We start from the raw sequence: 24,230 nt of genomic DNA on the forward strand, positions 1-24,230 counted from the left end.
TCCCCTAGCAACCTTTTCTTTTTCGTGCTGCAGCAATAACCACTTGTCTGGTTCAGCATCACCACAGAAACTGCTTCAGTGCTGGGCTCATCCAATCAGAGACCCGCCTGCCACATTGAGTGCTACCCTAGGAGTGACAGGAAAGCCATTTCCCGTCTTTTCCACAGGAGGGCAGGTGCCCTTCCTCTGCCAGCCAAGGTGACCTCGACCAAGTTGCTCACTGAACCTGCTCAGCCATCCCTCATCTCACCCAGCACGGTCAAAGGCTCAGAACGCATGACTAACTTAGCCCAAGTCAGGCTCCCACCTTTCAGCTGTTCTGGAATTGAGCTCAGGAACATAGAGACCAGGAAGAAAACAGCCTCAGCCTTCCCCATCCCCTCCTCCACTCGCCTTTGCTTGCTCCCAGCTCCAGTCTTCTGGCTGAGGCCGTGCCGGCTTGCGTTGACTACCAGCACCACATCGTGTTCTCTGCCCTAACTCCCATGTACTCAGGAAAACTGCCAGCCCATTCTGAATCAGGCTTGGTCACAGATGAAAGCTGAGGATGGATGAGGCCCAACTCCGGCGTGCCACGTCTGGATTCCCCGGAGCAGAGGCAGGCACCAGTGCCAGCCTCAGAGAAAATCTTACTGTCCCACTTGAGTGACTTTGTTTAAAAAAAGAAATCTGCTGAAGGTTTTTAAGTGGCATGCCATCATTTATTTACAGAGAAAGGTATCACTTTAACAAAATCAGGAATCCTTCGGGGGCAGATTATTCTGTAATACCACTTTCATTATCAGAGAACTCTCGATACAAAGTGTTCTACAAAACTACAAGAAGAATCAAGCTAGCCTTTTAAGGACATCATCAAAAATCAGGCCTACCCAATAAAGTCAGAGGCAGAGCTCTATAAAATGTGGTGAATCCGGGACCACTTAAACAAGTCTGGACATATAGATGATGGAAGACGTGGGACGTGAATTTCTTTTGCTGGCTTTCTCGTTCCTACTATTCTATCACTTAAAGCATTTACCTGCCAGCCCTCAACATCCGGGTCTCTCTCCACTACCCTTGGAGCGCTCATTTCTTCTCCTGGCTCCAAATCTTGCCCCTGTAGACACCTATCCCTTATCTCTGTCTGCCACTTGGACATAGCACCATCACCTTCAACTTAGAGCTTCAATTGAAACTCTCTCCCCGCAGAGCACCATTCCATGTCACCAACTGGGTGTTAGTGATGCTGCTGTTTTCTAGTCACTGAGGTGACTAGAAAAGGCAAACATTGTCCACATTTTACAGGCTGAAATATGGTGACAGGCACAGGGTCAGACAGTAAAAACTGCCTGGAGTATCCGGATCTAGAACCCAAATCTCCATTACTTGTCTGGTGCAAACTTCACAGTAACCTGGATATATGCCTTCCTCGCTTTGGATTCAGCAAACCTGTAGGAGGGTCTGCTCCTGAAAGGCTGTTTAATGTTTCAATGGGTTAAAAGAATAAGAATTTCTGCCCTCCTTTATGCTACCTTTTTTTTTTTTTGAGACGGGTCTCCTCTGTCGCCCAGGCTGGGGTGCTGTAGCATGATCTCAGCTCACTGTAACCTCCACCTCCTGCGTTCAAGCGATTCTCCTGCCTCAGCCTGCCGAGTAGTTGGGATTACAGGAGGCTGCCACCACACCCGGCTGACTTTTGCATTTTTAGTAGAGACGGGGTTTCATCATGTTGCCCAGGCTGGTCTCAAACTCCTGACTTCAGGTGATCTACCCATCTTGGCTTCCCAAAGTGCTGGGATGACATGAGCCACCACGCCCACCCTATACTCTTAATAGGTAAAGAATCATTACTACTTGAATGAAGGCCACAGTAAATGAGGCAGGAGTACAAACAGTAGGCCAGGCAGACCAACAGCAGCGAAGCACCTTATGAACACAATCTGTAGGGGGCTCAGTAAGGGACTTGATATGATGTAGTTTCTGAGCACAGCCAGCATTTGAAAAGGGCATGGAAGGTTCAATTCCTACAGACTGTGGCAGAAGGGAGGGTGTTCCTGGCCAAAGAAACTGCATGTACATGTCCATCCCACTGCCTTTCCAGGCTCTCACGCAGTACTCCTAGACAGATCCAGAACTGATTCCTTGCCCCTGAACCTCTACTGTACTTTTATATCAGAGTTTAAAAGGATTCCTGTTCATCTTGCTGTTTCACAAGTCACTCTTGTAGTCCCAACTCGATTTTAAGCTTTTTTTTTTTTGAGACAGGGTCTTGCTCTGTCACCCACGCTGGAGTGCAGTGGCATGATCTCAGCTCAACTGCAGCCTCTGCCTCCTGGGTTCCAGCGATTCTCCTGCCTCAGCCTCCTGGATAGCTGGTATTACAGGCACACGCCCCCACGCCCAGCTAATTTCTTTGTATTTTTAGTAAAGACGGGGTTTCACTATGTTGGCCAGGCTGGTCTCGAACTCCTGACCTCAGGTGATCTGCCCACCTTGGCCTCCCAAAGTGCTGGGATTACAGGGGTGAGCCATGGAGCCTGGCCTGATTTTAAGCTCTTTAAAGCCAAGAATGCGGTCATGCTTCCATTCTCTCCAAAACGTGATGGGGATCTGATGACAGCTTTTGCCCAAACTGTGGAAATAGTTCTGAGTTTCCAAAGTAAGCTTCACATCTTTCACTATGCTTTGATCACTAAGACTCAACCTAAAGAAGTCAATGAGTGACAGCAGCTTTTTCCCCATCCAGAAATTTGCTATACAGGGATGGTCTTTCCCTTCTGGTCCAGAGTCCCAGTCTGGTTTAACGAGATCAGAATGTGTAGGGGAACGCATTTTCATACACTGCTATGAGAGTATAGTTAAGCACAATTTCTATGGACGAAGATATCAAAACTCAAAATGATCTACTCCTTCATCCAGCATCCCATAACTCTAGCAGCCCATTTGCAACACAGTAAAACAAAGAACATTTTCTTCAATCGGGCACTGATTAAACCACAGTGGATCTCTGAGACGTATTAACTAGAAAAGCAAGGTACAGAACGGTATGCTTAGTGTCCCGTCCATGCCCAAAATATTTCTGGAAGAGCACACAAGGAAATGGTGAGAGTGGTGGCCTCAGGGAAGGGAAAAAGGGTGGCTGGGGAACAGGGGTGGGAGACTAGCTTTTTACTGTTAAGTTTTGAACCATGTGCATGTATAATTTTTTTAAAGAATTATGCAACAAATAACTTCTTTAAAAGTCTTCAGCCCCAGTACAGTGGCTCAGGCCTGTAATCCCAGCACTTTGGGCGGCTGAGGCAGGAGGATCACTTGAGGCCAGGAGTTTGAGACCAGGCCAGCCTGGGCAACATAGCAAGACTCTATCTCTACAAAAAAAAAAAAAAAATGTTAAAGAGCCAGGCATGGTGGCACATGCCTGTAGTCCTAGCTATTAGGGAGGTGAGCCAGCATGGCTTCAGCCCAGGAGTTAAGACTGCAGTGGGGTATGCACCACTGCACCCAGCCTGGGTGACACAGTAAGACCCCCATCTCCTAAAATAAAATTAAAAAAAAAAAAATTAAGGCCAGGCATGGTGGCTTACACCTGTAATCCCAGCATTTTGGGAGGTTGAGACGGGTGGATCACTTGAGGCCAGCAGTTTGAGATCAGCCTGGGCAACATGGTAAAACCCTGTCTCTACTAAAAATACAAAAATTAGCCGGGCGTCATGGCATACACCTGTAATCCCAGCTACTCAGGGGGCTGAGGCAGGAGAACTGCTCGAACCTGGGAGGCGGAGGTTGCAGTGGGCCAAGATGGCTCCATTGTACTCCAGCCTGGGAAACAGAGTGATACCTCATCGCAAAAAAAAAAAAAAAAAAATTTTAAAAATCTACAGAGGAGGAAAACAAACAAAAATGGGACATCAGTCCAGACATGAAGGAAAAAAAACATTTTTTTAAGTCTTCATCATTGTGGCAAAAAAAACCCCTGCCCTTAAAAACCCAGAAACCTAAGGTTTAAAGAGACGAGTGACCCCTCAATTGTTCCTCTGAGAGCAGACTGTGTCTTTCACCTGCTTTTTAAGTCCTCTTCCCAAGGTCTGGCCCGATGTTTGGTCTCAATGGTTGTGTAATGTCTTTGAATGGATGAAATATACTTCCCTACCGAAAAGTAAAGCATTCTCCAAATGCAAGCAATTGTGAAACAGTGATAAAGGTCGAGGGGGAAGCAGCACAGCTGAGAGCTGCTTTTGCCTCATGTACTCATTCACCTGCATGAACCAAGCACCCACGTGCATGGACGTGTACCACGTACAGACTGTGAGGTGTGGACCTGCCTCACAGTGTACCAGGAGAGATGAGACCATACACAAAGAACCACTGGGTAGAAAATCTACATGAGTTTCAAAATAGGGAATTTCTGAAGCAGCTTCCTACTAACAGCTGAAAACCACTGGCTTGACCACATATACAAAGGCTGGAATCTCAGAGGGATATTTCATGTATTTAGTAAAACCTAGGGAAATGTGGAAGGCAGGGCAGTTGATACGGACTTGTAGGCACACTTTGGCCCCAGGGAGGCAGGTGGATGCTGGTGGAGAGCATCACCTAAATTAGCTGCCTCCTTTCTTGGCAATCCTGTTATCTACACCATATGAATCCAGTCTTTAGCTGGATATAACCACTTGTTCACTCGTTCATTCAACAAGTATTTACTGAACAGCCTAGTCTGTGCAGGCCTATGTTAACTGTCTCCAGCACACTCAATCCATGACATTAAAGTTACAGTTTTGGCCTTTGTGCATCAGCAATGACAGGTCCTCACTCTTACCACAAAGCGCAAGTCAGCTTGGCCTCTGAAGTGGAGAGACAATCGTTCCATAGCAAGAAGTACAAAGATTCTCTGCAGACAAAAGCAGCTAGCCAAGGTTCCACACCATGTGTATGTGTAGAAGTCTGATGGATCAGAAGAAATACGTACCCGGGAATCAGATGTAGCCAGCCTACACACTAACAAACATCAAAGCAAGCCTAGTCAGATTGAGTCCCATTTGAACAATCTTTATAAAGGTTTCTCCATGTTATTTACAATTCAAAGTAAATTTACTTTATAAGCAGCTAGGGAATTCTTTATTTAGTAATGTCCTAACATAAAAGTTCACATAACTGCTTCTGTCAAACCATGATACTGAGCTTTATGACAACCTAGAAATAACTAAGAGAAGGCAAACACAATACCTTAGAGATCAAGAAACATTTACACAGTTCAACTGTTTAAAAATAGCTCAACATTCAGCCAGTGAGTAGAGTGTGAATGCCAGCATACACAGTATACAGGTCCTTCAGGGAGGCGAGAGACTTTTCGACTGGTCTGCAGGTGCCTCCAAATGCTGGTCCTGTGGAACTTCTTTCTGAGTCTCGTTTTCTTCCAACGCAGTCTGTGGTCTGACACTCAAGTGTTCGGATTTCCGGGAAACGTGACTACCTTCGTGTTGCTTAAAAGACCAGATGTAAGTATCACATAGATGTTATCATTTTCACTCAATTAATTGGCTAAAGATACATAACTAGGCACATTCTGTCACTGAGTGAAAAATTTAGCACTAATATCTCAGATCCAATTCTACTATAACAAACAGTAAACATGATTTTAAAAAGTCTATAGAACCACAATTTCAAAAGCCCTAATGACGACTCACTTGTTTCAAGTAGCAGTCATTACCACAAAATTTTAGTATATTCAGTGTAACAGTATTTTGACCTGGAGTTTAGGAACATAAGCCAAGGTTAGGGAAAGAAAACCAAGTCTCTCTTTAACTTCCATCAGATTGGCAACTCTGGTCAACCCTCTGCATCTACAGATTCCACATATGCAGATTCAACAAACCATGGATCAAAAATATTTTAACAATAAATAAATAAAATAAAAAATATAAATTTTTAAAAATAGAGTATAACTACTTATATAGCATTTACATTGTGTTATATATTATAAGTGATTTAGAGATGATTAAAGTATATGGGAGGATATGTGTAGGTTATATGCAAAAACTACAGCACTTTATAAAAGGGATTTGCAAAGCATCCGTGAATTCTGGTACCTGCAGGGGCCCTAGCACCAATCCCCTGTGCATACTGAGGGACAACTATAAACCCAATAACAATTTTAACAATGAAATACTCACAGTCCTTGCTTCGCCTACTCGTCTTAAAATGACACCTTCTGCCAATAAAGCCTTCCCTGTTTCCACAAATAACTTCTCTTCATCTGTTTCTCCAAGTTTCTGTAGCTCAGTGTACTTCTCCACAAACCTGTAATTCCAAGCAGTCACATTTTAGGTCTGTTTGTAAGCATTGTTAAGACGCTGTTACACAGTATCAAATGGATAACGAAATCCTTAAAAAATAATATGAATAGCCTAAGACTTATAAAATGGCTTACCGTTGACAGGTAGACTTGAAGTTTGGATTGAATAGATCAAAAGCTCTTTGACCAGACCCATACACTGAATAAAACTTCCTAGAAAATGCAAACAACATAATATAAATCTCCGATTATAAACTGTAGATGAGAATGGAATAAAAGAAATGAAGAATAAGTGCTAGGCCCTGAGGAGTTAAGTACAGTACAACCCACATAGCCTAAGCTGAACAGTTTTGTTTTTTTAGATAAGTAATGCACACATGCACATGGTAAATACATCAAATAGCACAAAAGGGTGGCCAGTGAAAAGTAACACTCCCTCCCACTTCTGCACCCCAGCCCCCCAGTTCCCTTCCCAGGAAGCAACACTAACAAATTTCTTGTATATCCATCCAGAAATATTCCACTAATATACTAGCATATATGCACTATCATTCCCTGTCCCCAGCCACATTTTTAACCCAAAGAATAGTAAACCTTGATCTACATCTTGCCTTTTTAAAAACTGAGGTATGGCTAGGCGCAGTGGCTCATACCTGTAATCCCAGAACTTTGGGAGGCTGAGGCAGGCAGATTACTTGAGACCGGGAGTTCAACATGGTGAAACCCCATCTCTACTAAAAATACAAAGAAATTAGCAGGCATGGTGGCACATGCCTGTAGTCGCAGCTACTTGGGAGGGTTAGGTGGGAGAATCACTTGAACCCAGGAGGCGGAGGTTGCAGTAAGTGGAGAGCACGCCACTGCACTCCAACCTTGGCGACAGAATGAGACTCCATCTCAAAAAATAACAACAAAATAAAAATAAATAATAAAAACTGAGGTAAAATTCACACATCATAAAATTAACTTTTTTTTTTCCAAAGAGACAGGGTCTCACTGTGTCACCCAGGCAGGTAGCAGTGCTGTGATCATAGCTCACTGCAGCCTCAAACTCCTGGGCTCAAGCAATCCTCTTGCCTCAGCCTCCTGAGTAGCGGGAACTACAGGTTTGCAGCACCACCATGCCTGGCTAAGTTTTAAATTTTTTGTAGAGACGCAGTCTCACTATGTTGCCCAGGCTGGTCTTGAACTGCTAGCCTCAAGAGATCCTTCCACCTTGGCTTCCAAAAATGCTGGGCTTACAGGCATGAGCCATTGTCCCCAGCCCACATTTAACATTTTTCAGTGTGCAATTAAGTGACATAGAAAACTCACAAAGCTGTGCAACTAGCACCTCTATCTAGTTCCAAAACATTTTCATCACCCCCAAAGGAGGCACCATATCTGAGCAGTCACTCCCCACTTCTCCTCCCTCCATCTTGCCTTATCAGCACATGGAGATTGTTTCCAGTCCTCTACGACTCTCAACCATGCTGCAATCATTATCTCTCTTTATAATTTTAGTGCACCACGTAAATAAGTCTGTGGCATAAATTCACAAATGTGGTACTACTGGATCAAGGTATGTGCATTTGTAATTAAGCCTTCCAAATTGCCAAAATGCTTTCCAAAGTGGCTGTACCAATTTACATTCACATCGGTAATATATGAGCGCCTATCTCCCCACACCCTGACCAAATGACATTCTCCAGCTGAGCACAGAGGCTCACGCATATAATCCCACCTGCTTGGGAAGCTGAGGCATGAGGATCTTTTGAGGCCAGGAGCTCACCACCATCTTGGGCAACACGGTGAGACCTGAGCAAATAGCACAGAAGGGTGGCCAGTGAAAAGTAACACTCCCTCCCACCCTGTCTCTAAAAAAAAATATATATCTACACACACACACACACACAGACAGATGTGCACACACACACGCGCATACACACACACGCACACACACACATGCACACACACGCGCGCGCACACGCACACACACACGCACACGAGCCAGGTGCAGTGGCTCACACCTGTAATCCCAGTGAAAAAATACATATATATATTTAGATCAGGCGTGGTGGCTGATGCCTGTAATCCCAGCACTTTGGGAGGCCAAGGCAGGAGGATCACTTGAGGCCAGGAGTTCAAGACCAGCCTGGGCAATATAGTGGGACACCATCTCTACAAAAAAATTAAAAATTAGCCAGGGGCCGGGTGCGGTGGCTCACGCTTGTAATCCCAGCACTTTGGGAGGCCGAGGCGGGTGGATCACAAGGTCAGGAGATCGAGACCATGGTGAAACCCCGTCTCTACTAAAAAATACAAAAAATTAGCTGGGCGTGGTGGCGGGCGCCTGTAATCCCAGCTACTCGGAGAGGCTGAGGCAGGAGAATGGTGTGAACCCGGGAGGCAAAGCTTGCAGTGAGCCGAGATTGCGCCACTGCACTCCAGCCTGGGCGACAGAGCGAGACTCCGTCTCAAAAAAAAAAAAAAAAAAGCCAGGAATGGTGGCATACACCTGTAGTCCCAGCTACTCAGGAGGCTGAGGTGGGAGGATCACTTGAGGCCAGGAGGTCAAGGCTGCAGTGAGCCATGATAGGCGCCACTGCATCCCAGTCTGGGTGAGATCCTGCCTCAAAAAAAAAAAAAAATATACAAACACACACACACATGTTCTCCAACTTTTTGATCTTAGCCAACCTGATAGGTAAGAAACCAGAACTCTTTATAGTTTTAATTTGCTTTTCTTTTGAAACAGACTGGACATCTTTTCAAGTTTAAAAGCAAACTGAATTTCCTTTTCTGTCCAAGTTCTTTGTCCGCTTTTCTATTTGGTGGTTGCTATGGACTAAATGTGTCCCACCAAAATTAGTATGTTGAAATCCTAATCCCCAATGTGATGGTATTTAGAGATGGAGCCTTTGGGAGGTAATCAGGTCATGGTAATCAGCCCTCATGATGGGATTAGTGCCCCTATAAGAGACAGAGGAGAGCTTGCTTCCACTCTCTGCTCCCCTCAATGTGAGGAACCAGGAAGACAGTCCTCCCCAGAACCTGACCCTGCTGGCACCCTGACCTCAGACTTCCCAGCCTCCGGAACTATGAGAAAGAAAGTTTGTTTATAAGCCACCTGGTCTATGGTAATTTGTTACACAGTGGTCTCTTAATGATTTCTAAGCAAACTTTGTAGCCATATACACAGAAAATTAGTCCTTTGTCATAACATTGCAAAGATCTTTCCCAGTTTGTTGGCTGTCTTTTGATTTTGCTTATGATACTTTTTTATACAGAAAATTTTAATATTTTCTTTTTATGGCTTCTGAGTTTTATATCATGCTTAAAAAGACCTTTATCACTCATTTTGTTTTAATTCTCCCATGTTTTCTTCCAGTACTGTTATGATCTCACTTTTTACACTTACGTTTTCATACATCTTTTTTGTTTGTTTTATTTATTTTGTTGTAAGTTCCTTTCTCTATTTTTTTTTTTTTTTTAAGAGATGGGGTCTTGCCATGTTGCCAGGCTGTTGCGAGTGCAGTGGCTATTCACAGGTACAATCATAGTGTACTACAACCTTGAACTCCTAGACTCCAATGGTCCTCCTTCCTCAGCCTCCCAAGTAGCTGGAACTACAGGCATGCACAACCATTCTATAAGCTTTTTTAAATATCAAAAATACCAAAAAAAAAAGAGGGCCACAAAGATAAAGGTTCAATAAATTATATAAATACAAGATAATATTTTGGCATTAGCAGAAATAATTTTTTTTTTTTTTTTTTTTTGAGACAGCGTCTTTCTCTGTCCCCCAGGCTAGAGTGCAGTGGCGCGATCTCGGCTCACTGCAAGCTCCGCCTCCCGGGTTCACGCCATTCTCCTGCCTCAGCCTCCCGAGTAGCTGGGACTACAGGCGCCCGCCAACACGCCCGGCTAATTTTTTTGTGTTTTTAGTAGAGACGGGGTTTCACCGTATTAGCCAGGATGGTCTCGATCTCCTGACCTCGTGATCCGCCCGCCTCGGCCTCCCAAAGTGCTGGGATTACAGGCTTGAGCCACCGCGCCCGGCCTAACAGAAATAATTTTTATATGTTCTGACAATAGTAAAAAATTAAAAAATAAAAAAAGAATTTAAAGAAATAATATTTAACAGGCTGGGCATGGTGGCTCATGCCTGTAATCCCAGCACTTTGGGAGGCCGAGGTGGGTGAATCACCGGAGGTCAGGAGTTCAAGACCAGCCTGGCCAACATGGTGAAACCCTGTCTTCCTGAAAATACAAAAAAAGAAAAAAAATTAGCCGGGCGTGGTGACACATGCCTGTAATCCCAGCTACTCAGGAGGCTGAGGAGAATTGCTTGAACCTGGGAGGTGGAGGCTGCAGTGAGCTGAGATTGAACCACTGCACTCCAGCCTGGGAGACAGAGACAGAGCAAGACTCCATCTCAAAAAAAAAAGTAATATTTAACAAGAGGGACCAGTAAACTATTCCACATTCTCCAATCATTTACCATCCAGTTCCAATGCTACCTACAGCAGAAGCACAAAGGATTTTTTTTAAATTTTTATTTATTTATTTTTGAGACGGAGTCTCGCTCTGTCACCCAGGCTGGAGTGAAGTGGCGTAATCTCGGCTCACTGCAAGCTCCGCCTCCTGGGTTAAAGCGATCCTCCCACCTCAGCCTCCAGACTAGCTGGGACTACAGGTGCGTGCCACCATGCCTGGCTGATTTTTGCATTTTTAGTAGAGATGGGGTTTCACCATGTTGCCCAGGCTGGTTTCGAACTCCTGACCTCAAGTGATCCACTTCTGAAGTGCCAGGATTACACATGAGAGCAAAGCACAAATGATTTTAATGTATCAATGAACCACAAAGTGCATGCAATGGGTCTGAGAAGAAAGGTGCTGAAAAAGCATTTAATCTCCTCAAAGATCTCATGTCGTATGCCAAAAATTTCCAAGTAGAGCAAGAACATACTTGTTCTGCTACTTTAAAAGAGTGTTGGTGCTGGGGGTCCCAGGGGAGAAGTCTGGGCCTCAATTCAGAACATAATGACCTTATAAATTCTATTTTCTAGCATCTTGAAATAACAGTAAGAATAAGGGATGTGTATCAAAGTCAATTAGGCACACTCATTGGTCTAAATATTTAAGAGAAAAAGGAACTAGACAAATTCTAGGTACTAAAAGCTAATTAACATCAGTATTCAAGGGGAGGGGCTTTGTCAGTAAACTCCCAGTGAGAGATTTACCACTTACTTGGATCTCACATAAATGTACAGGGATGCTAAATGTGGCCATAGAAGTGGTTTCTAGCCCACTGTTCCTGAAACTGTTTCAGAAAACGAATAAAACTCTGATGGCCATTCTCCAAACAGTCCCAGTCCTGGCCCTCCACCATTCCTCTCCAAGGAATTTTCTTTTGTTTCTCTCTACCAGCCTCGTAGTTCATCTGTTCATTAATCCATTAGCTTCTTCATTCAAGAGACAATTAATAAGCAACTTATATGCCACACACTGGCCTAGGCACTGAAGTTACAAGAATGAATTTGACAATGCCTGGCCCATGACAGTGCTTAATGCATGTTTGTTACTGAATAAAGACAGGGCATTTGGAATGTAGAGCTATTAAAGACAGGCTAAGGCCACAACAGGGACAGTATGAACAAAATTCAGGGCACACAAAAGGGGAAACATGAAAACAGAAAAGTAGTCCCAAAAGAGTGTGACATCTTTTTTTTTTGTATGAAAAAAATAGAGAACTTTAAAGATATTTTTAAGAATGTTGCTAGGAGACCGGGCACGGTGGCTCACACCTGTAATCCCAACACTTTGGGAGGCCAAGGCGGGCAGATCACGAGGTCAGGAGTTCGAGACCAGCCTGACCAACATGGTGAAACCCTATCTCTACTAAAAATACAAAAATTAACCAGGCATGGTGGCGTGCGCCTGTAATCCCAGCTACTCAGGAGGCTGAGGCAGGAGAACTGCTTGAACCTGGGAGGTGGAGGTTGCATGGGGCTGAAATTACACCACTGCACTCCAGCCTGGGTGACAGAGCAAGACTCCATCTCAAAAAAAAAAAAAAAAAAAAAAAAAAAGAATGTTGCTAGGAAACCATCAGGAGCACATTTTCTGTGACTAAGTTTTGGAAAAAGAGAGTAAAGAGGCCGGGCGCGGTGGCTCACACCTGTAATCCCAGCACTTTGAGAGGCCGAGGTGGGTGGATCACGAGGTCAGGAGATCGAGACCATCCTGGCTAACACAGTGAAACCCCGTCTCTACTAAAAATACAAAAAATTAGCCAGGCGTGGTGGCAGGCACCTATAGTCCCAGCTACTGAGGAGGCTGAGGCAGGAGAATGACGTGAACCCAGGAGAGGGGGCTTGCAGTGAACCAAGATCACGCCACTGCACTCCAGCTGGGGCGACAGAGCGAGACTCCATCTCAAAAAAAAAAAAAGAGAGTGAAGGAGGGAAGAAGATTAAAGAATGAATATTTCTACTAGTTTCAACCCCTCATCTGCACTTTGAAAGATAACTCAGAAAAAGAGAGTTGAGTTTACTGAAAAAGACTTTCCTAAATCCTCTAAGCCTAAAGGCAATGAAACCAGCAAAAAGAAAAAATGGGTAGATTTGAATACATAAAATACCTCAGTGCCTAGCACAATGTTTAGCGCAATGCTTACCATATAGAAGGCACCAAAAAAAATTAGTGGAATGAAATAACCAACTTCTATAAATTAAACAAGCATTATTAATAACAAGTAACATATAAATAAATGTCTGGAGTGTATATCAAAGACTTAGTATCTTCAATTCTATAAAGAACTCTTACTGATCAATAATAACAATTATTAAAATAGGTAAAGAACACAGATATTTCAAAAATAAATTCAAATGGCCAATAATCATGAAAGTAGAGAAATTTGTCAAAGAAACAGAAATTAAAATCTCTAGACACAATTACTGTTTTTTGTTTTTTTTTCTAAGACAGAGTCTTGCTCTGTCACCCAGGCTGGAGTACAGTGGCATCATTTCAGCTCACTGCAACCTCCACCTCCCAGGTTCAAGCTATTCTCCTGCCTCAGCCTCCCAAGTAGTGGGATTACATGCGCGGGCCACCACACCCAGCTAATTTTTTTATTTTTAGTAGAGACGGGGTTTCATTATGTTGGCCAGGCTGGTTTCGAACTCCTAACCTCGTGATCCGCCCGCTTCGGCTTCCCAAAGTGCTGGGATTATTATTTTAAAACTACCTAGATCAGCCAGGCGCAGTGGCTCACACCTGTAATCCTAGCACTTTGGGAGGCCGAGGCAGGTGGATCACGAGGTCAGGAGATTGAGACCATCCTGGCTAACACGGTGAAACCCCATCTCTACTAAAGATACAAAAAATTAGCTGGGCGTGGTGGTGGGCGCCTGTAGTCCCAGCTACTCAGGAGGCTGAGGCAGGAGAATGGCGTGAACCCAGGAGACAGAGCTTGCAGTGAGCCGAGATGGCGCCACTGTACTCCAGCCTAGGAGACAGAGTGAGACTCTGTCTCAAAAAAAAAAAAAAAAAAAAAAAACTTAAATCAGAAAAAAAAAATTTTTTTTTTTTTTTGGAGACAAGGTCTCCCTCTGTTGCCTAGGCTGGAGTGCAGTGGTGCAATCTCAGCTTGCTGCAACCTCCAACTTCTAGGTTCAAGCGATTCTCCCACCTCAGCATCCAGAGTAGCTGGGACTACAGGCGCCCACCACCACACCCGGCTAATTTTTGGTATTTTAGTCAAGACAGGGTTTCACCATATTGCCCAAGGTGGTCTCGAACTCCTGAGCTCAGGCAATCTGCCCACCTCAGCCTCCCAAAGTGCTAGGATTACAGGCGTGGGCCACCGTGCCTGGCCCAGAAAAAAAAATTCTTAAATAATCATTATCAATACTGACAAGGATAAAGTAAGAACTCTCAGAAACTGCTAATCAGAGTGTAAACTAAGACAACTACTTTTTTTTTGGTAGAGGCAAGTCCTGCTGTGTTGCCCAGGCTGGTCTCAAACTCCTGGGCACAAGCTATCCTCCCTTACGCCTCCCAAAGCACTAGGATTACAGGCACAAGCCACCACATCCAGCCTGCGATTTCTTCGTTATGCTTTCTTCGTGTATCTAAATTTTCTACAAGTAGCACGTGTTGCTTTTATAATAAAAGAGGAAGTATTCTTGCCACTGAGCATAAGAAAAAGAAAAAAAAAGAAGAGGGATGCTAAAAAAAAAATAAAGAACACACGATTTTCCTTCAAATTCCTAGTGATTGTCTCTCTCTATCGCCCAGGCTGGAGTGTAGTGGTGGGATCTCGGCTCACTGCAACCTCCACCTCCCAGGTTCAAGCAATTCTCCTGTCTCAGCCTTCCAGTGGCTGGGACTACAGGCACCCACCACCACGCCCGGCTAATTTTTGTATTTTTAGTAGAGATGGGGTTTCACAATATTGGTCTGACTGGTCTCGAACTCCTGACTTCAGGTGATCCGCCCACCTTGGCCTCCCAAATTGTTGGGATTACAGGTGTGAGCCACCGCGCCTGGCCTCTCTTAGACTTTTAAGTATCCTTTCATCTGAGTGGCTTCAAAGATCCGGACTACTAGATCCATAGACCATGTTCCTCCTATCTCCACTCCTGGAGAAGGCAGGCATAATGATCACCATAAGCTTGGAGTCAGAGATGTGATTCCCAGATCTGCCACCCTCCTATGTATTTACTAATTACAAGAAGTTAGCTAATTTCCTTGAGCTTCGCAGTCTCCTTGAATAAAATGGAAACAAGAATACCTTCCTTACAAGTTAGAGTAAGGCCTTTAGAGACTGAGATTATGCTTGCAAAGAGCTTAGTACAGTGCCTGGCCCAAAGCAGATGCCCAGAAACATGCAGCTATAATTGCAATGATCTTTCGGTTGCTGGGCTCCAGATTCCACTTTTCAGAACTTCAGTTTCACTATGGGGAAGGGGTGCTGACTCCCTAATTTGGCTAGATAAGTCTTCTCCACAGGGCAAACCCCTGACTCAATTTCATATTTGAATTCCCAGACTGCTACCGAAACCTTCCCTTCTGAAGTTCTGTTGCCTCCTGTCCACTACAGGGCTGAGCACTCACGCTCTAATCCGATCCTCGTGGTACCAGATGTCCTGGATGGGAGCTTTGGCTTTGCCATATCGCACTCGGGGCCTTTGGAAGACGGGCTCCCTCAGCGGGGGAAAGGCGTTATATACGTCAAACCACAGGAGCTTCTCCTTCAGCACCCCGGCCCGAACCAGGTCCCGAGTCCTTAGGGAGGGAACAGAACGAAACTGGGTTACTTGCAGTAGCCTGCCAAAGCCCCTGAATCAGTCTAGCACAGCTCGGGACATTAAAGGTATTATGCGGTCTGCAACACAGAACGGGGGAGGACTGCTCCCCACCTACAGAGAAGGTCTGCCCACATCCCAAACCAAACTAACAACGCTCAGGGGTTAAATCCCTCTATCTTCTTTTGTGCGTCCCACCCACGTTCGGTCACGGCAAAATGCAAGAGCGGTCTTGCATAACCTGATAAGGAAGGCCCATCAGGCTCTTCCTCCCTTCCTCTTCCTAGAGACCTCCACTCGGGGAGAGGCAGCCGCAATAATCTTTAACATGACACATAAATTCAAGGAAAGGCATCCTCAGGCACAACTATTCGGAGCCAGGAGAAAACATGAGAGAGGGCCTCACCCAGCTCAGCCCCCGCACCCTGCAATACGCCTCGCCCTGCTCAGGTCCGCCCCGGGGAAGAGCGTGACCGGCTGAGAACCCCAGCCTGGGGGAGGCACCCTCAGCCCACCGCGGCTCGGAGCACACACCGCGAGAAGATGCCCCCTACGGTTTCCAGCCGGCTGCCTACCATCATCTGGGCCTGGGACCGAGCCTGACCAGCTGCTACCGAAACCGGAAACGACTGCTCCAGGTAAAGGGCGCATAAGTTGCTGGCCGAGCCAAGGATCGCTGTGCTTTCACCGCAGCCCCTGCGGGAGAGCGGCGCAGGCAGAAGCAAGTGATAGGCCGAACGGGCTCGCTCCGAGGTTACTTGCCAGGTTCAGGCAGGAACACTCGATAGCCGAGCCAAAAGGGCGGGAGCGAGCCAAAGCCGGACAGAAGTAATAAATGACCGAGCTGTGGGAGGGATTCATTATGGTGGTTGCTTTACTCTCTCTCGCCTTGTTGAGCCAACTCCTGTGACAAGGTGGGGCCGCGCGGAGGAGAAGTAGTGGGGCAGAGCGGGGGTGAGGCGCAGCCTACGGTCCTGGGGGAGCCAACAAAGGCCGAGATTTGAGGTCACCAGCTCTAGGCCCAGGCTGAGCCTAATGTTGTTCAGAGTCACAGACTACGCAGAAGAAAACCAAGGCCGGGGAGGGGCCGTCACTTGCCCAGCGTGGTGCTGGATCTCGGGCCTCGGCCTCTGGCTGTGTGGTGCTCCCCACTAAGCACCTCGTCCCCGGAGTGCCACCTGCATCCACGCTAACTAGGATGCTGGCTGCAACTCGTGTTTCCCGCGGCCGGCGTCGCGAGCTACCTCCTCCTTGGAACTCGAAAAGTGAAAGTGTCCGGAACAAACAAACGCCGAGAAGGAAACGAAAAAATCTGGAGAAAGTCATCTCTCAGTGTTAAACTGTAAAAAAATATAAACTGTGTGTAGCATACCCTTAGACCCAGTAATCATATTTCGGGGAAAGAACCCCTTAGAAATTAAAGCATCAATTCATGAGGATGTTTGCGCAAGGATCATCGTTGCAGCATTGTTTGTAGTGGGAAAAAAATCCATCAGATGAGAAATAGCTGGAAAATTATTGTTCATACGTTCTTTGGAACCCTATGCAGCTATTAAAATGAATGAGCTAGATCCACATGTATTTACCTAGGTTAACGTACATGACTTATGTTTAAATGAAAAACGAAGTTGCAAAGAAACATGTTTAGTGGAATCTCAACTTGTTAGAAAAAAAAGAAAAAGAACCACCTCTATATATGTTTGTGTTTGAGGATAGAAATTCTGCAGAAGGACACCCAAGGCTGTGAACATTGGATATCTCGGAGTGAAATTGCAGGCAGGGAAGGGAGAATTTTTTCTTGCTTTACACATGCTTGAGAGTTTGACTTGTAAAGAGATTGTATTCATATTTGAACTTTTAATCCAATGAATGTTTTGAATCACACACGTCTCCTGGGAGCCTAGTCAAGTCATCCTAGAGTCCTCCCACTCTGAGGCTGGTGAAGGGGAGGAAGGGACTGTTTGATGAGTAGTTACTACTTGTGTGTGTTATCTTACTGAATCCACATACCTTCCCACAAGGTAGCTATTAACATCCTTATTATAGATGAAAAAGCAAGGCCTCAGGAAGTTAAATACCTTGTCTGATAAGCAACTGATAGAGCCAGCCTTGTGGGGGTGGGGCAGCCAGGGCCCTTTCCAGGACCTCACAATGCCGCCTAAGCTATGCCTAAAGCTGGAGGCTGGTAGGCTCAAGAGGCCAGCAGAACACCGCTCCCCACCCGCCCCCCCAGCACACGCACGCACGCACGCACGCACGCACGCACGCACGCACGCCAAGGATCCGGTGATTTGAGGCCCAGGGCTAACCTGAGATGGATTTCACTGCTGCCTCCAGACCCTCTGGAACAGAGAAGAGAGAGCACAGCTCTGGCCCCAGGCCAAGTGTAAAGTCTCTAGTCTCCCAGCCCTCAGGAGGTCTAAAAGACCTTGCTCTGGGGAGAGTAAACATGCTCCCAGCTAAATATAGTCTTCCCAGGCCTCATAACAACTTTCTAATTCTGTCCCAGCCAGCACTATCTGCCAGCCCGGATTACAGGCACACTTCTCTTCTCCCACCAGGAACTGCTACTGTAGGTTAGTGCAGTCACTGCAGCTAAAGAGTTAAAGGGTTTATTCCAAGATCAAGGAGGGGAACCAAAGACGCAAACCCTCAATAGGGGAAGAACTGCAAGGCAGAAATGTTCTCTCTAATCTTGGGGTGGTCCCTTCCTCTTCCAAGCCTTTGAAGTTTCCCTTTCCAGCCTGCTTCTGTGACTGAGAGCAGAATGTTGATGGGCAGACTGGGGGTACTTTGGGGATACAGCCTTCTGAGGCTGCACAAGAAGTACACACCCAAGAAACATTCATTCATAATACAGGAGCGAGCTGTTGGGCAGCAGGGGGCAGGCAGAATGGACAGTTGAGGCTCTCTTCTTGAGTGGGGACCACAGCCGCCCAAGGCTGTGAGGGGCTGGGGCACTTACACCATGTACCACTGTGCCGCAGGAGGTACCAAGGAACCTCAAGTGTCTCATTCAGTTGTTCAACCACCTGCTGACATAGGTAATGTCCTGATAATCTTACAGATAAGGAAGTGGTGCTTGTAAACTCTCCCCTAAAGGTCATGTTCCTCCCGCTACAACACCACTCAGCCTCATATTAATCCCATTGTCTCATTGTAGATGTGCCCACTAATTGCGTCACTCTGAGCAAGTTATGTAACTTTTCCAGCCTCTGTTTCTCCAACTGTTAAAATGTGGAGCTGGGCTCAGTGGCCCATGCTTGTAATCCCAACATTTTGGGAGGCCAATATGGGAGGATTGCCTAAGCCAGGAGTTCAAAACCAGCCTGGGCAAAATTAGCCAGGTGTGGTGGTGCATGCCTGTAGTCCCAGCTACCCAGGGGACTGAGGTGGGATGATGGCTTGAGCCCAGGAGTTCAAGGCTGCAGTGAGCCATGATCACACCACTGCACTCCAGCCTGGTCAACAGAGCTGAGACCCTGTCTCAATAATAATAATATGGATGGCAGTGTCAACTATCTTCGTGGCTTGTTGCAAAAGTAAAAGAGATCATTCATGTAAAGCACTAATCACAGCACCTGGGACATAGTGACTGCCTGTGAGCAGCAACACGCCTGATGGCTGTAACAGTATCGCTATTGCTGTTGTGCTGTGTCATCCACCCATTGCCACCTGGACTGCAGCATTTTGATAATATTTCATAGATTGTCTTACTGTTTTACTTTCTTGTTAGATGATCCATTCATTCCAGAAGCATGTAAACACCTACCTGACTATTCTGAGTCTTAGAGAATCCAACAGTCCAGTAGGGAAGACAGAGAGGTAAATACGTAAATAGTAAGTTATGTGCTGAATAGCTTGTTGATTGTATGACGTTTGCTAGGCCTGCCCTAACACCACTTGCACACAGAGTGGGTGGCTTAAACACAAATTTATTTTCTCCCTATTCTGGGGGCCAGAAGTCCAAGATCAAGGTGTCTACAAGTTTAGTTTATTCTGCACATGGCTAGTTTCTCCTTGCCTTGGAGACAGCTTTCTTCTCCCGCGTCTTCACGTGGTCTTTCCTCTGTGTGGGAAGGTTTTGTCCTAATCTCTTCTTACGAGGACACCAGTCTTTTTGGATTAGGGCCCACCCTACTGACTTCATTTTAACCTAATTACCTCTTTAAAGACTACCTCCTATTATAGTCACATTCTGAGGTACTGAGAGAACCTCAACATATGATTTTCGGGGAGACACAGCTCAGCCCCTAACATTGATCAGTAAGTGCTGAATAGTTCCCATTTGCCCAAGCAGTTCCACACCCACTCTCTGCCGTCCTTTGCCCTGCTCTGTGCCTCGGGAGGCTGGCTTCTGTGGCCTGCATCCACCAGCTCCTTGCCCTCTGCTTCTGGCTGGATTCCAGTTGGTACTGCCAACGGGCTCCCTCCTGGAACATAAAGTTCTAGAACATAAGATCACAGCTCTCTCACCAGGTTCTAGCCACCGTCCCTCTCCTGCCCCTTCAAGCCCAGACATAGTTGGCAAGCTGTGCCCCTCTGTTATTAGCCATGGGGTCTAGGCCATCCCTTGTGGCTTCCCATCACTCTGCCCACATCTTTGTGACAATGCCTGTATTTAAATAGTGCATGGAGGTCAGGTGTGGTGGCTCACGCCTGTAATCCCAACACTTTGGGAGGCTGAGGCGGGTGGATCACTTGAGGTCAGGAGTTCGAGACCAGCCTGGCCAACATGGCGAAACCTCGTCTCTACTAAAAATAAAATAAAAAATAAAAAAATTTAGGTGGGTGTCATGGCACACGCCTGTAATCCCAGCTACCTGGGAGGCTGAGGCAGGAGAATCACTTGAACCCAGGAAGCAGAGTTTGCAGTGAGCTGAGATTGCACCACTGCACACCACCCTGGGTAACAGAGCAAGACTCCGTCTCAAAAGTAAATAAATAAATAGTGTGTGGGAATTTGTCAGACAAAATAAGGAAGAGCATCATTCCCAATAGTGGAACAGCTTTGGTAAGTGAAACTCCCAGCATATTGATGAAATCATGAATGCTGCTACTCGCCTATGACAGACAGCTAAAATCAGGGAGCAATTAGCTTTAAAGGGAGGAAAGCAATACAGTGTATTCAATACACAGTTTAAGAATTATATCAGGCCAGCCGGGCGCGGTGGCTCACGCTTGTAATCCCAGCACTTTGGGAGGCCGAGGCGGGAGGATGACTTGAGGCCAGGAGTTTGAGACTAGCCTGGCCAGCATAACAAGACCTTGTCTCTACAAAAAAAAAAAAAAAAAAAAAAAAAAAAAGAAAAAAAGAAAGAAAGAAAGAAAAGAAGAGAAAGAAAAAAGTTAGCCAGTGCAGTAACACAAGCTGGTAGTGCTAGCTACTCTTGAGGCTGAGACAGGAGGATTGCTTGTGCCCAGGAGTTCGCGGCTGCAGTGAACTATGATCGTGCCACTGCACCCTAACCTGGGTGACAAAGTGAGACCTTTTCTCTAAAAAAAGAGAGAGAGGATTATATCAGGATCCGTTAAAAAAAAAAAAAAAAAGAATTGTAGGCTTCCTGAGTCTGAGGACCAGGAGGATGAGCTCACAGGTGTGAGCCACTGCGCCCAGCCTACAAACTATTTTCATTTAGCTGCCCACTCTTTTCTTCACCAAACCTGGGCTTGCCCCCAGGAAGAATCCAGTTCAGGAAGAGAACTAAGTGCTTTATGCCCTGGGAGGCCTATGTCACTGTGACCAGGGAAAAAAGGGCCAGCTGGGCCTGGAGCCAGAAGCTGGCCTTTTATTGTTGGAATTCAAGGCCAGTTGCAATCACTCTGTGGGGTTTTGCAGCCCACCAAACCCCTTGAAGGCATACATTTCAGGGCCAGTGTGGGCCCCTCTCTTCCTGGGGAAGCCACAGCAACTCGATCTTTTAATATGCACATGAATTTGCTGCGGATCTTGGAAAATGCAGTGTGACTCAGTAGGTCTGGGTCTGCATTTCTAGCAACCTTCCAGGTTGATGCCAATGCTGCAGATCTGCAGTTGGGATAACCAACCCACCCAAGTATGCCCACGACTTTCCCAGTTTTGGCACTGAAAGTTCTGCATCCAAGAAAACCAGGACACTTGGTCGCTGTATCCAAAGACCACACTTTGAATGGCAAGGTCAAAGCAAGGAAGCATTGCTGTTTGTACTGAGTTTCACAGTTCCTCCCACTGGAGTCCCTGGAATAATCCTCTTGTCCTGATAAAGAATTGTGACTCTTTACTCTCTAGAAAGAACACCTGACTCCAAGCCTCAGCTCTTCAGGGTAGACGCTGGTTTTGGGGGGCCTGAAGCTTATCTAATCTTAGTGGCTCTCTTAAGAAAAAATTTGGCCAGGCGCAGTGGCTCACAGCCTGTAATCCCAGCACTTTGGGAGGCCAAGGTGGGTGGATCACCTGAGGTCAGGAGTTCGAGACCAGCCAGGCCAACATGGCGAAACCCCGTCTCTACTAAAAATACAAAAATTTAGCCAGGCGTGGTGGTGGGTGCCTGTAATCCCAGCTACTCAGGACACTGAGGCAGGAGAATCACTTGAACCCCGAAGGCGGGGGTTGCAGTGAGCTGAAATCACGCTGTTGCACTCTAGCCTGGGCAACAAGAGTGAAACTCCATCTCAAAAAAAAAAAAAGAAAAGAAAAGAAAAAATTTAAAATATCTTTGTTTTGCAAATTTTAGAAAACATATAACCATGTGAACAGAGTAAATTTCCCTCTGTTTCTTTGGCCTAAGGCCAAACAGGTGCTCACATCTTCCTTCCGGGAAAATGGTGCTGGTTGTCTCAGCGGCCAGTGACTGCCACTTCTGCAAGATGACCACCAGGTGGCAGTCAATTTACACAGCCCCCTTCACATGCCCGCCCTCTCCCGCCTGGCCACCTCCAGAAATTTCCAACTCTTCCTCCAGCTGGTGCAGCCCATTAATCCAACAGATTAATCTATGCTGTGATAATGGGCATAAGGAGTTCATGTGCTTCTCTCTCAATAGCATATTTGCCATTTAATGGAAATGCTAAGAGATTGTTTTTAAAACCAGATAAAGAATGCTAATGGAGGCGTTCCAGGCACTCTGTTGGATCACAGATCACTGTGGTGATGTTTTTGAGCAAGTGGGCCCTTTCTGTGCTCCACAGATTGCATCTGTGCAGAGGTGCTGCATCTTAACCCCATCCCCCTGCATCCCAACCCGACCCCACCATGCTTCGTGTTGAGGTATCATCTCGGGAGCTCAGCTGCCTGGGTTCATATGCAGGTACTACCACCTCTTACTGAGGGTAGATGTTGAGTAAGGACTTTAACATCTCTGTGTGAAACGCAAGTAGTAATACTGATTTCATATAATTGTTGTGAAGGATTCGGTAAAGTACCCTAGGACAGTGTCTGGCACACAATAAACACTTGATAAAGAGCTACCATCTTCATCATACCACACCTTGCCTGCATCCTTCATTCTTCAGAGCAAATTCTCCTGTTTTCCCCCCAGACCCTATCTCCAACCAGTTGCTTCAAGAAAACAAAGAGAGGATTGAGAGCCCAGCATGGTAATAACCAGGCCAATTCTTGTGGGCACAGCGTTTTCCAGACCCATGATCGCCTTTCAAGTTGGGGCTGATCCCTGAGGACATCAAAGCATCATCAAGATAGGGAAGGGGCCCTGGCTGGACCAGACTTCAGATAGCCCAGCTCTGCATTTTTGCAGAGGATAAATCTGCAAGTATCACCTTGTGGATACCAGGAGCTCAGCACTTGCAGATGAGCAAGCAGCATGAGGGTAGGTGGCTAAGGCAGTCATCTGGTCCAGCCTGTCCCTGCCCCCGGACCCATAGCCGTCTTTAACCAGGAGTCAGCGGCTCCAGCGGAGGCTTCATCTCCTGCACTCCTTGTTAGACCTGGTAAGCATTCTCCCTCTCTTTCTCTCTCTGATTGCAGTCATCTCCAGTGTCAGCTACACTAACAGGCAAAATGGTGTAAGGGTCTCAAACTTGCTGCATATTAGAAGCACCTGGGATTTTACAATCTGATTCTCAGGCTAAATCCCAAACCAATTAAATCAGAATCTCTGGGAATGAGACCCACACATCAGAAATGATTCTAATGTACAGCAAGTTTGAGAACCAGTGTTCTAGAGCAGTGTTTCTCTAGCTTTAATGTGCATAGAAGTCACCTGAAGAGCTTGTTAAAATGCGAATTCTGATCCAGTGAGGCTGGGGCAGAGCCTGAGATTCTGTTTCTAACAAGCTCCCAGGTAATAAGGAATGTTGCTGGTCCATAGACCGAGCTGTGGTAGTCAGATTGTGGAACTGTGGTTCTCAAATTTGAGCATGTATCAGAATGATCTGAAGGGCTTGTTAAAATGCACGCCAGTTTCAGATTCAGATCTGGAATGGGGCCTGATAATATGCCTTCCTAACAAGCTCGCAGGGGATGGCGATGCTGCTGGTCCACAGAGCACACTTTGAGCAGCAGGGGTGTAGAGGAGGCAACACAAGTTTTGCAGTCAGGCAGCCCTCGGCCTCCTTTTCTGGCCTCATGACATTCTAGCTCTATGATCTTGGATAAGTTACTTAACCTCTCTGAACTGTAATTATACTATCTGTAAAGCGATCCATTATTGGGCAAGATCAAATGGGCT

General features: G+C 46.0%; 1 protein-coding gene across 1 annotated transcript; it reads right to left on the bottom strand.

Annotated features, from left to right (window-relative positions):
- Positions 1-679: 679 nt before the first annotated feature.
- On the bottom strand, positions 680-16,199 carry LOC129469490 (small ribosomal subunit protein mS23-like). The gene is made up of 5 exons (XM_055256146.2): positions 16,099-16,199; positions 15,374-15,544; positions 6,407-6,484; positions 6,150-6,276; positions 680-5,459 (listed from the first exon to the last, which is right to left on the bottom strand). Exons 1-5 carry the CDS (start codon positions 16,143-16,145, stop codon positions 5,307-5,309), a joined length of 576 nt encoding a protein of 191 aa, XP_055112121.1. The 5' UTR covers positions 16,146-16,199; the 3' UTR covers positions 680-5,306.
- Between the last annotated feature and the right edge of the window lie 8,031 nt (positions 16,200-24,230).

This window comes from Symphalangus syndactylus, chromosome 20 (genome assembly GCF_028878055.3).
Source record: "Symphalangus syndactylus isolate Jambi chromosome 20, NHGRI_mSymSyn1-v2.1_pri, whole genome shotgun sequence".
Taxonomy (NCBI): Eukaryota; Metazoa; Chordata; class Mammalia; order Primates; family Hylobatidae; genus Symphalangus; species Symphalangus syndactylus.